General features: G+C 37.3%; 1 protein-coding gene across 6 annotated transcripts in view; it reads left to right on the top strand.

The window, feature by feature from the left end:
- Positions 1-15,219, top strand: part of LOC306873898 (progesterone-induced-blocking factor 1-like) — a 51,787-nt gene that overhangs the window by 11,005 nt on the left and 25,563 nt on the right. For all 6 annotated transcript variants that reach the window (XM_079423430.1, XM_079423431.1, XM_079423433.1 and 3 more), the window contains 4 exons: positions 308-473; positions 9,563-9,713; positions 11,901-11,991; positions 12,106-12,208. In XM_079423430.1, coding sequence (XP_079279556.1) covers positions 308-473; positions 9,563-9,713; positions 11,901-11,991; positions 12,106-12,208 — 511 coding nt within the window. The remainder of the gene's footprint in view (positions 1-307; positions 474-9,562; positions 9,714-11,900; positions 11,992-12,105; positions 12,209-15,219) is intronic.

Consider the following 15,219-nt stretch of genomic DNA (forward strand, 5'->3'; position numbering starts at 1 on the left):
ATTAAACATTTAACCAGCAAGGCTTGTGTGCAAATAATGTACTTTTGCGATCGCGAATAAGTGCAGTGTCCTGTCAGAGTAACTCTACTGCTGTATGTCGTGTTGTACAGTATATAGAGAGACGGAGGAGCCAGAACTGTATTTGACATAATGTGTGCTGTAGCACGATACTACGATATTTCTTCAAAAGTAGATCGTGGAGACATTTTTATCGTCCACGATCAAAAATCGTCATATCGCACACATCTAATGGAGAGTATGCAGAATGAGTGAATGCAGATGCACTTGTATTTGTGTTTTTGTCCAGGTTCAGGCAGTTGCAGCTGAGTTTAGACAGCAGGGTGGCAGAACTGCTTAACCAGGTGAAGCTGAAAAAGTTTGAGTTGGAGCGTTCCCAGATGGTCCAGGAGGAGACGGCCAGGAACCTCAGCCTTTGTCAAATTGAGTGTGAGAAACATCAGAAAAAACTGGAGGCAAGGCACTATAAAATAGAATCCGTATGGCAAAGATGCACATGAACATGTAAAACCTGAATTCCGGAAATGTTGGGACGTTTTTTAAATTTGAATAAAATGAAAACTAAAAGACTTTCAAATCACATGAGCCAATTATTTATAATTTTTTTTCACAATAGAACATAGATAATATAACAAATGTTTAAAGAGAAATTTTACACTTTTATCCACTAAATGAGCTCATTTCAAATTTGATGCCTGCTACAGGTCTCAAAAAAGGTAGGCACGGGGGCAACAAAGGGCTGAAAAAGCAAGAAATTTTGGAAAGATTCAGCTGGGAGAACATTTAGCAACTAATTAAGTTAATTGGCATCAGGTCTGTAACATAAAATGGATGTCTTAGAGAGGCAGAGTCTCTCAGAAGTAAAGATGGGCAGAGGCTCTCCAATCTGTGAAAGAGTGCGTAAAAAGATTGTGGAATACTTTAAAAACAACATTTCTCAATGTCAGATTGCAAAGGCTTTGCAAATCTCATCATCTACAGTGCATAACATCATCAAAAGTTTCAGAGAAACTGGAGAAATCTCTGCATAAGGGACAAGGCCGAAGACCTATGTTGGATGCCCATGGTTCGGGCCCTCAGAGCATCACTCATCGGCATGATTCTGTCAATTACTAAATGGGCCCAGGAATACTTCCAGAAACCACTGTCGGTAAACACAATCCGCCATGCCATCTGCAGATGCCAACTAAAGCTCTATCATGCAAAAAGGAAACCATATGTGAACATGGTCCAGAAGTGCCGTCGTGTCCTGTGGGCCAAGGCTCATTTAAAATGGACTGTTTCAAAGTGGAAAAGAGTTTTATGGTCAGACGAGTCCAAATTCTTGTTGGAAATCATGGATGCCATGTCCTCCGGGCTAAAGAGGAGTGAGACTTTCCAGTGTGTCATCAGCGTTCAGTTCAAAAGACAGCATCTCTGATGGTGTGGGGGTGCATAAGTGCATACAGTATGGGCAGCTTGCATGTTTTGGAAGGCACTATGAATGCTGAAAGGTATATAAAGGTTTTAGAGCAACATATGCTCCCCTCCAGACGATGTGTATTTCAGCAGGACAATGCAAAACCACATAATGTAGCTGTTACAACAGCATGGCTTCGTAGTAGAAGAGTCCAGGTGCTGAATTGGCCTGCCTGCTGTCCAGATCTTTCACCTATAGAGAACATTTGGTGCATCATTAAAACGAAAAATACGTCGAAGACGACCACAAACTCTTCAGCAGCTGGAAACCTATATCAGGTAAGAATGGGACCAAATTCCAACACCAAAACTCCAGAAACTCATAACCTCGATGCCCAGACTTCTTCAAACTGTTTTGAAAAGAAGAGGAGATGCTACACCATGGTAAACATGCCCCCGTCCCAACTATTTTGAGACCTGTAGCAGGCATCAAATTTGAAAACACGTCCCAACATTTCTGGAATTCGGGTTGTACATTAAACTGAACAAAGTGATTTCCTTTTGCCTCATTGCAAGTTGAAACCTGTTAATTGCTTAGTAGTTCAAGCTTTTAATTCCCAAAAATGATTACTTCACCATTCTGTTGTCATTTACAACAACCATTTTCAACCAGAACGACTTGGATTTTTTCCAAGGAACACAAAAACAGAAATATGGAATTTACTGGCAGCTCTTTACCATATAATGTAGTAAAAGGGACAAGCTCTAAAATGATAGAAAACAACATGAAAGTCCTTTGTCATGTCAGATTTTTCCAAGTCTTCTGAAGCTGTGCAATTAGGGATGCAAATATTGGTCACTGCATTAAAAAAGTATCAGTATCAGTGGATATTAGACATTTATTTTTCAAAATATTTTTTTAACATTAACAATTTGTCAATTTTATGTTAAAATAAATCACATAAAGATGATCTTGTCATCTATAGTTATTCTATAAAAATGTTATTATTTCCTAATCCAGTTTTAGTCCAGGTGATATGTTCACTTTTTCATAAAAGCATGAAACTTGGTACACTTGTATAGTTTGCGGCCCTAAACATTTTCAGAAATGGAGCCATTGCAAAAACACCTTGTGGTTGCCATGGCGATCATTTTACTTTCCGCCATAACCAAATGATGTATTTTGTGTCATATCTCCTGAACCAAACATGATAACACAGAAAAGGTGACCCCTATGTTTTGATGGTCAAGGATTACAATGATACCATATATATATATATACCAACATAAACTGTTCAGGTGAAGAGTTAATGGTGAAATCAGCAATGTAAGAAGGAAATAACAGAATCTGAACATCACATCATTTACAAAAGTCCATATTATGGCTATACATTTTTTTCTTTCTTTGATAATTAACTAATATTTTATTCAATAGTACAATAAAATGTTGTTTTAATTAATTAACTATTAATTTGTTACGTTTATATATCGCTTTTCTGAGTACTCAAAGCGCTTTATATGGAAGGGGGAATCTCAATTTCAACTACCACCAATGTGCAGCATCCACCTGGATGTTGCGACAGCAGCCATATTGCGCCAGAACCCCCACCACACACCAGCTAAATAATATTTTATTCAATAGTACAATAAAAGATTGTTTTCAAGAATACGATAATTTATTTCAGAGATATAAAAACATACCATCTCAAGTAAGTGTATTTTTCCTTACCTCTCAGGTAGAGTAAAGTAGGCGGTAGTATGTTTCCAATACATTCTTGTTCTCTCTCAACAACGCTCTAACATCACACGCAGATGGCAACGCAATCTTGCTAAACTGTGTCCTATCTGCACCTCTTCTGCTGCACCTCTGTCATTTTCTCTGGGTCTCTGGAATTGTCAGTCAGCTGTCAACAAACTTCATTCTGGCCAATGCTTCTAAGTCTACTCTTAGTATCTTGGGCTTGACTGAGACCTGGATTCGTCCAGAAGACTCCGCAACCCCTGCTGTTCTCTCTAACAACTTCCCTTTCTCTCACACCCCCCATCAGGTTGGAAGGGTACTGGTCTTCTCATTTCTAATAATTGGAAATACTCAACCCACTCCTCCCTATGCATTACAAAAATCTTTTGAGTTTCATGCTATTATGGTAACAGCTCCTGTTAAACTCCATATTGTAATGATTTATCACCTTCTTGGTCATAAATAGTCCTTTATAGAGGAGCTGGATGGGGCTGCTGTCCTCATTCTCTGTGGCTGGCAGTCCACTTGTAGTCTTTGTTGACTTTGAAATCCATCTTGAAGCCTTACACTGCAGACTTCCACTTCCACTCCTAGCTTCATTCGATCTCACTAACAAATCAGACAACCAGCTTGACTTAATTTACACATGCAGTTGTATCACAGACGACATTTAGTAAAACCTCTAGACATCTCTGCTCATTTCTTTATTACATTTAACCTACATATTACTACCTGTCTGCCACCAATTCCTCTACCAGTTACTTTTTAGGCAAAACCTATGCTCCCTTTTACCCTTCCATCTTTCCTCTGTAGTGTCATCCTCTCTTCCCCCACCCACCCATTTCTCATCTCTGGATGTAAATACAGCATGTGACACTTTATGATCCACTTTAACTTCATTGAGCAAGTGAGGCAAAGCAAACGCACACCTATAGAGGTGCAAGTTGAAGAAAGAAATATGATCTAATTGAAAGAGAACAACTGCACACTCACTTAAGCATAGGCTATTTATTATGCTTAAGTGAGTGTGAAGTTGTTCTCTTTCAATTACTCCACTTTAACTTAATGTCAAGACTATATCTGTCTAGACAGGCCAGTGCATACTACCCCTTCTAACATAAAAAGTTGCCCCATGTATCATCATCTTTACTGTATTTTTGCTGAGCAGTCTTTTGGGTGGCTCACCAATGTAATAGATTTTTCAAATATAAAAAATTAAGTAGGCTTGACCAACATTTTTTGGGGGAGAAGAATATATTGAAGATGGTAGTGTAGCAGTTCTCCGATAGCGATGTTAGCATGTCTTCCTTCAAACAATCTTAACCCTTGTATGAATCCTAGCTTCTCCCAAAGTTCTGTCTGTGGGATATAATTGTATTCCTGAAGACAAAAGGGCTAGAAACAATACTGTTAGGACCTTCCCGCTGTAGATCCTGCAATCTACAAGACGTTCCTGAGGAATACTGTTACTTTGTTATTCTAATGGAGTGGACCATTTGGTTCACACCTTTATAGACAGTTACATAATTTCTTTCACAGAATGACCAACTGAACGTTAACCAATCAGGTTTCAGCAGCGGCCATTCAACTGAGACTGCTTTGCTGTCGGTCACTGTAGCCTTTTAGATAGAGAAAGCTGATTCCAAATCATCAGTTCTTATTCTGCTGGATCTATCTGCCTTCTATTACTTTTGATACTGCGAATCGTCAGATTATCCTGTCTAACATCACTGGATCTGCACTCCACTGGTTTGAATCCTATCTCACAGGTAGGTCTTTCAGGGTCTCCTGGCGAGGAGAGGTATCCAAAGAACATCAACTGGCCACAAGGTTTCCTCGGGGACCAGTTCTTCACCATATGCACTACATCACTGGGACCCATTATACAAGCACATGGTTTCTCCTACCAAATTCTACCATTGATGACACACAGCTCTATCATTCATTTCAACCAGACAACCCAATAGCTGCATGGATCTCAGGCTGCCTGACAAACATCTCAGCATGGATGAAGGAACATCACCTGCAGCTCAACCTGGCAAAGACTGAGCTTCTTGTTTTCCCCACTCCGATTCTGCAGCATGATTTCATCATCCTGCTACGTTCATCAAAAATTATTCTTTGGTGAACAGCTGACCTTCAAGGACCATATTGTAAAGGCAGCTCGATCATGCATGTTTGGATTACACAACATCAGGAGGATCAGGCCCTTCCAAACAGAGCATGCTGAACAACTTCTTGCCCAGACCCTTGTCATTTCTAGGTTGGACTATTGCAGTGCTCTTCTAGCTGGACTTCCATCATGTGCAATCAAACCTCGACAAATGTTTCAGAATGCAGTGATCTTCCATGAGCCCAAAAGGGCCCACATCACACCTCTCTTTATCTCCCCGCACTGGCTACCGGTTGCGGATCGCATCATGTTCAAGACATTGATGTTTGCGTACAGAACAGCCACAGGCTCAGCACCCTCATACTTCCTCCTCACTCTTACGAATCTACATCCCCTCCAGAAGCCTGAGATCTGTAAGTAAGTGATGCCTTGTAGTAATATCACAGAGAGGCATTTTCGTTCTCCTTTCCTGGCTGGTGAAATGATCATCCAACACTTGCAGTAACGGAAAACCCGACACGTTATCTGACAGCAACACTAATTTAATCCTATACCTGACCCATTTGACATAAAAACTGGGACCCGAACCACACCTTCATTAAATCTCCTACATGAGGTAGATAAAACGCACTTATTAAAACTTTTATTCAAATTGTGAATAGATTAAATACAGAACGCAAGCAAAGAGCGCTCCCTTTAATATCACTACAGCTGTCAATCAGTGGCAGCGCGATTGGCTTCATTGCTCAGCGTGTACTGGACCAAGTCAAAATAGTCTTGGTTATTGGACCCGGAACCCGACCGTGCTTGTCACCATCCAGCCTGCACCTGCACCACACCCTACACATAAATATTATTCCACCCATTACATCAAATATTAGCTATTTACCTGCATGTACCCGCCCGCATGCAGGACTCTGGCTTCCCCCTTGTGGACAACATAATAGACAACTCTGGCCCAGAGAGTGATTGTAAATTAAGTTTACATGAAATACAGTGCCCTCCAAAAGTATTGGAACAGTAAGGCTAATTCCTTTATTTTTGCTGTAGACTGAAAACATTTGGGTTTGACATCAAAAGATGAATATGAGATGAGAGATTAACATTTCAGCTTTTATTTACAAGTATTTTCATCTGGATCTGATACACAACTTAGAAGATAACACCTTTTGTTTGAACCCACCCATTTTTCATGTTACCAAATGTTTTGGAACAGATAGAATTAACATAGATTAAAGTGAAAAAGACTTAATATTTAGTTGCAAATCCTTTTTGCTTTCAATAACTGCATCAAGCCTGTGACCCATTGACATCACCAAACTTTTGCATTCTTCTTTTGTGATGCTTTTCCAGGCTTTCACCGCAGCCTCTTTCAGTTTTGGGGGGGTTACTCCCTTCAGTCTCTTCTTTAGCAGGTAAAATGCATACTCTACAGGGTTTAAGTGTGGAGATTGACTTGGCCAGTCTAAAACTTCCACTTCTTGCCCCTGATGAACTCCTTTGTTGTTTTGGCACTATGTTTTGGGTCATTATCTTGCTGCATGATGAAGGATCTCCCAATCAGTTTGGTTGCATCTTTCTGTAAATTGTCAGACAAAATATTTCTGTAGACTTCTGAGATAATTTTGCTGATGCCATCATGTGTTACATCATTAATGAAGATTAATGAGCCTGTGCCAGAAGAAGCGATGAAAGCCCAAGCCATTACATTACTTGTGTAATGTGTACTATAATGTACACCTGTGTACACTGTGTTTCAGCTATTTTTGGGATCATGAGCAGATCCTTTCTTTCTCCAAACTTTAGCCTTTCCATCACTTTGGTCCATAAAATCAGTCCATAAAACCTTGTCCCAGAATTTTTGAGGCTCGTCTCCTATTCTTCTTGCTAATTAGTGGTTTGCATCTTCTGGTGTAGCCACTTTTGTTCATGAAGTCTTCTGTGAACAGTAGATTGTGATACCTTCACTCCTGCCCTCTGCAGGTTGTTGCTGATGTCACTAACAGTTGTTTTAGGGTCTTTCTTTACAGCTGTCATTCTTGTTTCTGTCATCAACTGCAGATGTTTTCCTTGATCTACCCGTTTGAGGTGTGTTACTTGGTACACCAGTGGTTTCTTTCTTCCTCAGGAGATTCCAAATGGTTGTACTTGCTATTGCCAGTGTTTGTGCAATGGTTTGATTGATTTTTCATCTTCTCTCAGCTTCACAATTGCTCGTTTTTCACCCATAGACACCTCTCTGGTTTTCATGTTGGTTACACGTCTAACTAACTATAAATGCAGTCTGCATGGATCTGAAACTGAGCGCAGACATTGTGCTATTTATTGTTTGAATAATCAATTAATAGGACACACCAGGGCAACAAAACACACCTGTCACTCACATGTTCCCATACTTTTGGTAACATGAAAAATGGGTGGGATCAAACAAAAGGTGCTAAAGTTGTGCATCAGATCCAGATGAAAATACCTGTAAATAAAAGCTGAAATGTTAATCTCTCATCTCATATTCATCTTTTGATGTCAAACCCTAATGTTTACAGTCTACACCAAAAATAAAGGATTTGGCCTTACTGTTCCAATACTTTTGGAGGGCACTGTATTTCTGAAATTTCATTCTGCATCTTCTGAGATTTCGTTGTAATCCTTCTCATAACGTCACTAAATTAACCATTACTGTTCACCTGATTGCTTTGCCGTTTGCGTGTGATGAGCATTGTTGAGAGAGAACAAGAATGTATTGGAAACATACTACCGCCTACCTGACTCTGCCTGAGAGGTAAGGAAAAATACCGGAAATAATTTTTTTTATAGGGCTATCTCTGAAATATATGATAGTATTCTTGAAAATAATCTTTTAATGTATTATTGAATAAAATATTAGTTAATTATCAAAGAAAGAAAAAAATTATAGCCATAATATGCACTTTTGTAAATGCTGTAATACTGTGATGCTCAGATACTGTTATTTCCTTCTTACATTGCTGATTTCACCATTAACTCTTCACCTGAACATGTTGCTGTATATGGTATCATTATAATCTTTGGCCATCAAAACATAGGGGTAGACATCACCTTTTCTGTGTTATCATGTTTGGTTCAGGAGATATGACACAAAATGCGTCATTTGGTTATGGCGGAAAGTAAAATGGTCGCCATGCCAACCACAAGGTGTTTTTGCGATGGCTCCATTTCTGAAAATGTAAACTATACAAGTGAACCAAGTTTCATGCTTTTATGAAAAAGTGAACATTATTTTCACATATCACCTGGACTATTTGATGTTTAGCAATTAAATCTCACCATGAATATACATTTTTCGCAACTGTACATTTATAATGGATACAACAGATATTTGTTTTTAAATACCTAAATTCACTTTCTGGTGTTTCATTTTAACTTTTTAGTGTTTTTTATTTTTATTTTACTTTTTAGTGTTATAGACAAAATAGTGTACAACTTTAATATTATGAAATATATAAATCTATGAAAATCTTACATGACATTTTTGATACATTTTATTTTTATTAACAACATTTCATGTTGTACAAAATTTTAAAGGCATAGTTCACCCAAAAATGAAAATTGTCATCATTTACTCACCCTCACTTCATTTCAAACCTGTATGAATTTCTTTTATGTTGAACATAAAAATAGATTTTGAAGAATGCTGGTAATAAAATAGTAATGTCCCCATTGACTTCCCTTCTATGGAAGTCATTGTGGACCAACAAATGTTAGATTTTTCAAAATATCTTCTTTTTTGTTCAACATAAGACAAAAACTTATAGAGGTTTGGAACAATGACATAATTTTATTTTTGGGAGAGCTATTCCTTTAATACTGGTTCATGCATTCATATTATTTGCATGAGGACCAAAACTAAATTTAAGGTAAGCCATTTTTGTGCCATTTGACAGGTCAGTACATTCTTCTAAATTTCTCCTCCTGTGCTCCACTGAGAAAAGAAAGTCTTAGGAATGGCATGAGGATAGGTGATGATAGAATTGCTATTTTTTGGGGTGATCACTTCATCAATCGTTACCTTATGATTTAATTCTTCCAATGTTAGGTTTAAATTTGAATATATATAATTCTTGTAATGAGCATCACACTGAATCTCAAATCATTTAGACACCAGACAAGGGTTGAGCCCTATGCCAGCCTCACAAAATAAGGATTGTACATATTTGTCATCATCATAAAACTTATGTGAACACAATGTTATGCCACCACCCATGTTACTCAATTTCTGTTGTTATCTTTGTCCCTCTCTTGATCTGCTTATGCAGGTTCTAACAAAAGAGTTTTATGGGCTACAGACATCATCAGAGAGACGCATCACTGAATTGCAAGCCCAGAATTCTGAACAGCAAGCGCGACTGGAGACATACGAGCGATTAGAAAAGGAGCTGGATGATGTTGCCATGCAGGCTGCAGAGAGTAAGACCAGAGAACGATTCAGTCATTGCAATTGAAGACCAAAGATGAGATAAGACCAGCACATCAGCGAGGTTGCACACTGCAATTTAGGTGTCTGTTAGGCCCAGTTTTCCTGAACTTCTTACCCGGGGGTCTTATTTCTGCATATATGATTCTGTAGATTTAAGGATGTCAAAGCTATGGTAAAAGTTGTGATTAGGAGTCTGTTTTATGACTACTAAAGCACATGTGAGCAATGCAAAAATTGTTTACTAATATAATCAGTCCCATTATCGGGTCAAAATGTAAAGCATGCTAAATACACCACATGTATGTTCTTCCACAGTTTTGCATGTTCAGAATGCCATACTCAATCAAACCTGAAGACTGTTTAACAAAATGGCCCCTGGGCTTGTCCTTAAACAACCTTCTTCTAAATGTCAGTGAATATGCTGACACTGAGCTGAGGTGATGCAAAAGGCTGACCTAGCCAGTTTTTAAAATCCCTCAGGTTAACAACAAGTTTTTAACCTCATCAAGTTAATAACAGGGTTTTAACGTCATCAAATCTGCATAGATCAAACATAAAAAAGAATGCCTAGTGCAAGAAATGCAGATTGATACTGGATGCAATCCTTTGAAAAGTACATTAAAATGCAGTCTTGTACAGTGAATTGAATAAACATCATGAACCTGTTTTTAATTTTGGAATTAAGTTTAATTTAATTAAAGTAAAAAGTATATTAGGTTCCAAAAATCATTCATTAATTATTATTATTATTATTGTTCTTGAATGATTTGTTAATGAACATGACTAATCTGTTTACTCGATGCATTTATGACAGTTAATAGCTCACAGGAGGGGAAGATTATCAGTGAATGACATGATCTTGAATTCTCATACAAAAAATCTGATAAAAATATCGCTGCTTTTTATATATTTCATATAATATTTGATTATATATGAATTATATTATATTATTTTTATAATAAGAATAATAATTCATTACATTTATATAGTGCTTTTCTAGGTACTCAATGCGCTTTACATTGTGAGGGGGTATCTCCTCATCCACCACCAGTGTGCAGCATCCACCTGGATGATGCGACGGCAGCCATATTGCGCCAGAACACACCAGCTTATTGGTGGAGAGGAGACAGAGTGATGAAGCCAATCAGTAGATATGGGGATGATTAGGAGGCCATGATAGTCAGAGACCAAAGGGCAAATTTGGCCTGGATGCCGAGGTCACACCTCTACTATTTTCGAAAGGCATGCTGGGATGTTATGACCACAGAGAGTCAGGACCTCGGTTTAACGTCTCATCCGAAAGACGGTGCTTTTTGACAGGATAGTGTCCCCGTCACTATACCAGGGCGTTAGGACCCACACAGACCACAGGGTGAGCACCCCTGCTGGCCTCACTAACACCTCTTCCAGCAGCAACCTAGTTTTCCCAGGAGGTCTCCCATCCAGGTACTGACCAGGCTCAACCCTGCTTAGCTTCAGTGGGCGACCGGTCTTGGGCTGCAGGGTGATTATGGCTGCTGGCTAAATAATTATTAACTTATTAATAATAATATTTACATGAATATTTATTATTATTATATTATGTATATATTTTGTAAGTAGTGAAGTTTGTTAATATTTTCATGATATCAAATATCAGACAATTTGACCGTTTTTAATTTTGTATTTGCTAGCTGCATGACATTTGTAAATAATATATATTTTTAAAAAGTATGTTATTTTTAGCTATTATATAAAAGCTTTTTATCTTGAGAAATTATATATATATATAATTATATTGTAATATATATATAAATAAAATGCACACCTTTTTTTTTTATTAATGCTTATGTATTTATTTGGAAACTACAGATTAAAATGTGTACACAATTAAATGTACAATTTTTAAAAAATGATATGAAATTTGGACATTCTCATTTGTTATTGACCCTTATGTTCTTGTCCAGTTGGTTGTAAAAACTTGCTCCTGAGTCTCTAGGCCTCATTCTCTTTTTAATCTGTTTAAACACTACTTCAGCATTTTTCACTTATACGTAAACTTTCCTACACAGTATGTATTGTAAGAAGATAGAAAACTGTTTATAGTCCTACTACTGCTCTCCCTTCTGGCCATGATACTAGCTGGGTGGTCTAGACATGCTTGCTCTTAAACATACTTTTTCTCCTTATTTTTGTAGTGGAAAATGAAGATGAGGCAGAGAGGGTGCTGTTTTCATATGGTTATGGTGCAAACATTCCAACAACTGCCAAGAGAAGACTGAAGCAAAGGTGAAGTCTGAGGAGGTCACTCGTCTTTGAAAACCAGAAGCTCATCTTTGTGTTTAGTGACTGATTTCATGTCTGCGTGACTCTAATCATAGGTTTCTGAATGTGTGTGTGTAGTGTTCACTTGGCACGCAGGGTTCTGCAGCTGGAGAAACAGAACACACTGCTTAGGAGAGACCTGGAAAGACAGACGGCGCACAGCAGTCAGATCTCTGAAGAGGTGCTGCATTTCACTTTTGTGTTGGTCCTTTTTTACGCAAGACTGAATGGGAACTAAAGCTTTCTAGCTTAAAAAAACGGCAAAAACAAAAAAAATATATATTTTTAATAATAATTTTAACAGTTTTATTTGGTGTGTTCATGAGCAAAGCAGTCTTTAGAATAGTGAGAAGTAGTGAGAGAATATTTGGTGATTTGTGAATGAATCTGGATTTTTTTTAGTCATTACATTCATTTAGTTCACAAAACGTATTTGTTCTTGAATGATTTGTCCATGAAAATGATTAATCTGGTTACTCAGTGATGCATTCATGACAGTTAACAGCTCACTGGAGGGGAAGACTGAATGGAAAATTTCTCCTTTTGCATTCCATGGAAGAAAAAAAAAGTATGCATTTGGAACACAATGAGAGTAAATGATAACAAAATTCTGAGGCTAGAAATTCCCACTGATAAGGTATCTATGTATATACAATGAATAAGTTGTATGAAATTAGTTCCAATGTTGGAAAAACATTTTTCTAACTGGTGGGACCAGATTGTTTATACCTGCTGTAGAAGTGGTCATTCCAGGATGACACAAGTTGTTAATACTAGGGGAAGATCCTCCAACATGTTCTCTCTGCTGAAACCCTTTATCCATTAAGCATGTTTTATTAGATTGTGCAGGTTTGAACTCGTCTAGATTTTTTTTATTCAGTTAATTCTCTTGAAGAGATTTTTAACAGAGTTAAGCCAAGGACAGTTTTGTAGTTTTTAGCAAAAATAAATTATAAAAACATGATAGAAGCTGGAATGGTGTTAAACACAAACAAACCCACTGAAAAGGTTACATTTTTAAACTTCCTATAGCATTGTAAAGTGTGGCAAGTCCTAACTGCCTTTCAGTTTTCTATTTCATTCAAAATCCGTTCTATTTGCATATGTCTTTATGGTGAGCTCAGGGTCAGAGCTCAAACAAAACCACAATCAACCATCTTAAAATGGCGAGAGAAAATTCTCCCTAGAGTTTGGAAAGCATTTTGAAATATTAAAACGGATATAAGACAGAGAATCACATTTACATTTAACTTGGCACAATATCTGTTTTCTGTTTTTGAGTCCCCTCTTTAAATCATCATTGTGTTATGTTTGCTTTTACAGATATTCAGTAACTTCAGCAGCATTTTTGTTAGTTCAGAAGGTCAGTTTCAAAAACAGCAGAAAGTACTACAGACTGTAACAGAAACATTCAAGGATCAGCTTTCGTCTAAAATAGTGTTGTGAAAAGTCCAACTTCAAGCTTCACATGCATTTATTCTCTATTCAACTGCGATAAAGATTAGAGCTGTAGCAGTCTGTAAGACAAACAAAAGACTGTCAAATGCTTTTGTTGACAAATTAATTGGTTTCAGTAGGTGATTTAAAGCACATCAGCTGCTTATTACTCAGAATATAGCCTGTGATAAAGGAAGTGCTTAGTGAGTAGTCATTAATGCGTATTACTTGTGATAACATGCATAGTATTCACTGGAACATAAGTTAACAACAGGCTCTGTGATAGCAGAATCATTTGTCTTGTCTTGGTTTCAGACTAACCCAAACCCAGATTAGACTGCTTTGTCAACAATGATTCTCTTTCTTAAGTGTTGTTCAGTCCAAGTCTGCAATCAAAACATAACAGCATGCTTCAAAAAAAAATGCAACCAAGATGTCCCATATGCTTAAAACTGCACTATTTATAATGGAAAACTCTATCGGAAGAGCCTTCAGTAGACCTTCATCTTCACCGATTATTAGATGCAGTGATCCAGAAGGATTTCTTTATTTTTATTTGTTTATTTGCATCTTTACATTTAACACTTTGCCCCGTTAACATTTATAAAACTACAACATAACAGAAATTAAATCACAAGAACTGAAAATACACAACAAAAAGGGGGCAATAGAGAATGATATAGTTTAGCAAAGCTGCTATATGGCATTATACCATAAAGTGAATAAGATATTTATTTAGAGGGACAATTTATCTTGTCTGGTGGCATGTTCTTGATATGCATAAAAAAACCCACTTTTTAGCAAGTTCAGCTATTAAATTATGAAATTCACATTCTTAATAGTATGTCAGTGTCGTCTTGTCATTATATTGCAATGCATATTTTTTGGCAGTTAGTAATAAAAATACTGTAAGTTTTATAATGTGACCTTGCCTTTGGTTAAAGTAACCCAGAAGACAGCTCTCTGGCTCTTGGAAAGAGATCTCTTGCTCTTTGGATGTTGCATATCTCTTGCCAAAATCAATGTACTTGAAAGGGGTCATCGGATGCAAAATTCACTTTACAAGTGTGTGTACACATCCGTCCTATAACGATAAAAATCCACCCAGTATATATATATATATATATATATATATATATATATATATATATATATATATATATATATATATATATATATATATATATATATATATTTATTTATTTATTTATTTATTTATTTTATTTTTTTTAAATCCATATTTTAAAATCCCCTTTCTCAAATCAGGCTGTGCTGAGATTCCTGTCAGAATGACGTAGTTCTGCACAGACCCTCTCCCACGATAGTTGATTGACAAGGCCGTCTTACCTTAGACCCGCCCTGAGTGAGCTGAAAGAGCTGTCCGCCATTGTGTCGACTCCGGTGCAGGGAAAGACAAGAATGCCTCCGATTAAGCAATTGAGGTGTTTTGTTGTTTGGTAATAATGAATATAGCAGTCGTCAGTTACTCCTGACATCTGAGCCGCTGAAGACGCAGAAAATTAATGTTACTTTCGTTTTTAAAGGGAATGTGCTGATCCCGATCTGCCTAAATGCGTCCAATTTCACGCAAATCATTCGTGATACAGCCTCACCTACAGAAGAAGTGAGTATAAGGGTTTTTATGAATCTTTGCAAATCGCCTTTCCTAATAATGATTCAAGATTCAAGAGTTTTATTTGTCACATACACAATTATACAGAGTATAACCAGCAGTGAGGTCCTGTAGGTCAGGTC

This window comes from Barbus barbus, assembly GCF_936440315.1.
Source record: "Barbus barbus genome assembly, chromosome: 8".
NCBI lineage: Eukaryota > Metazoa > Chordata > Actinopteri > Cypriniformes > Cyprinidae > Barbus > Barbus barbus.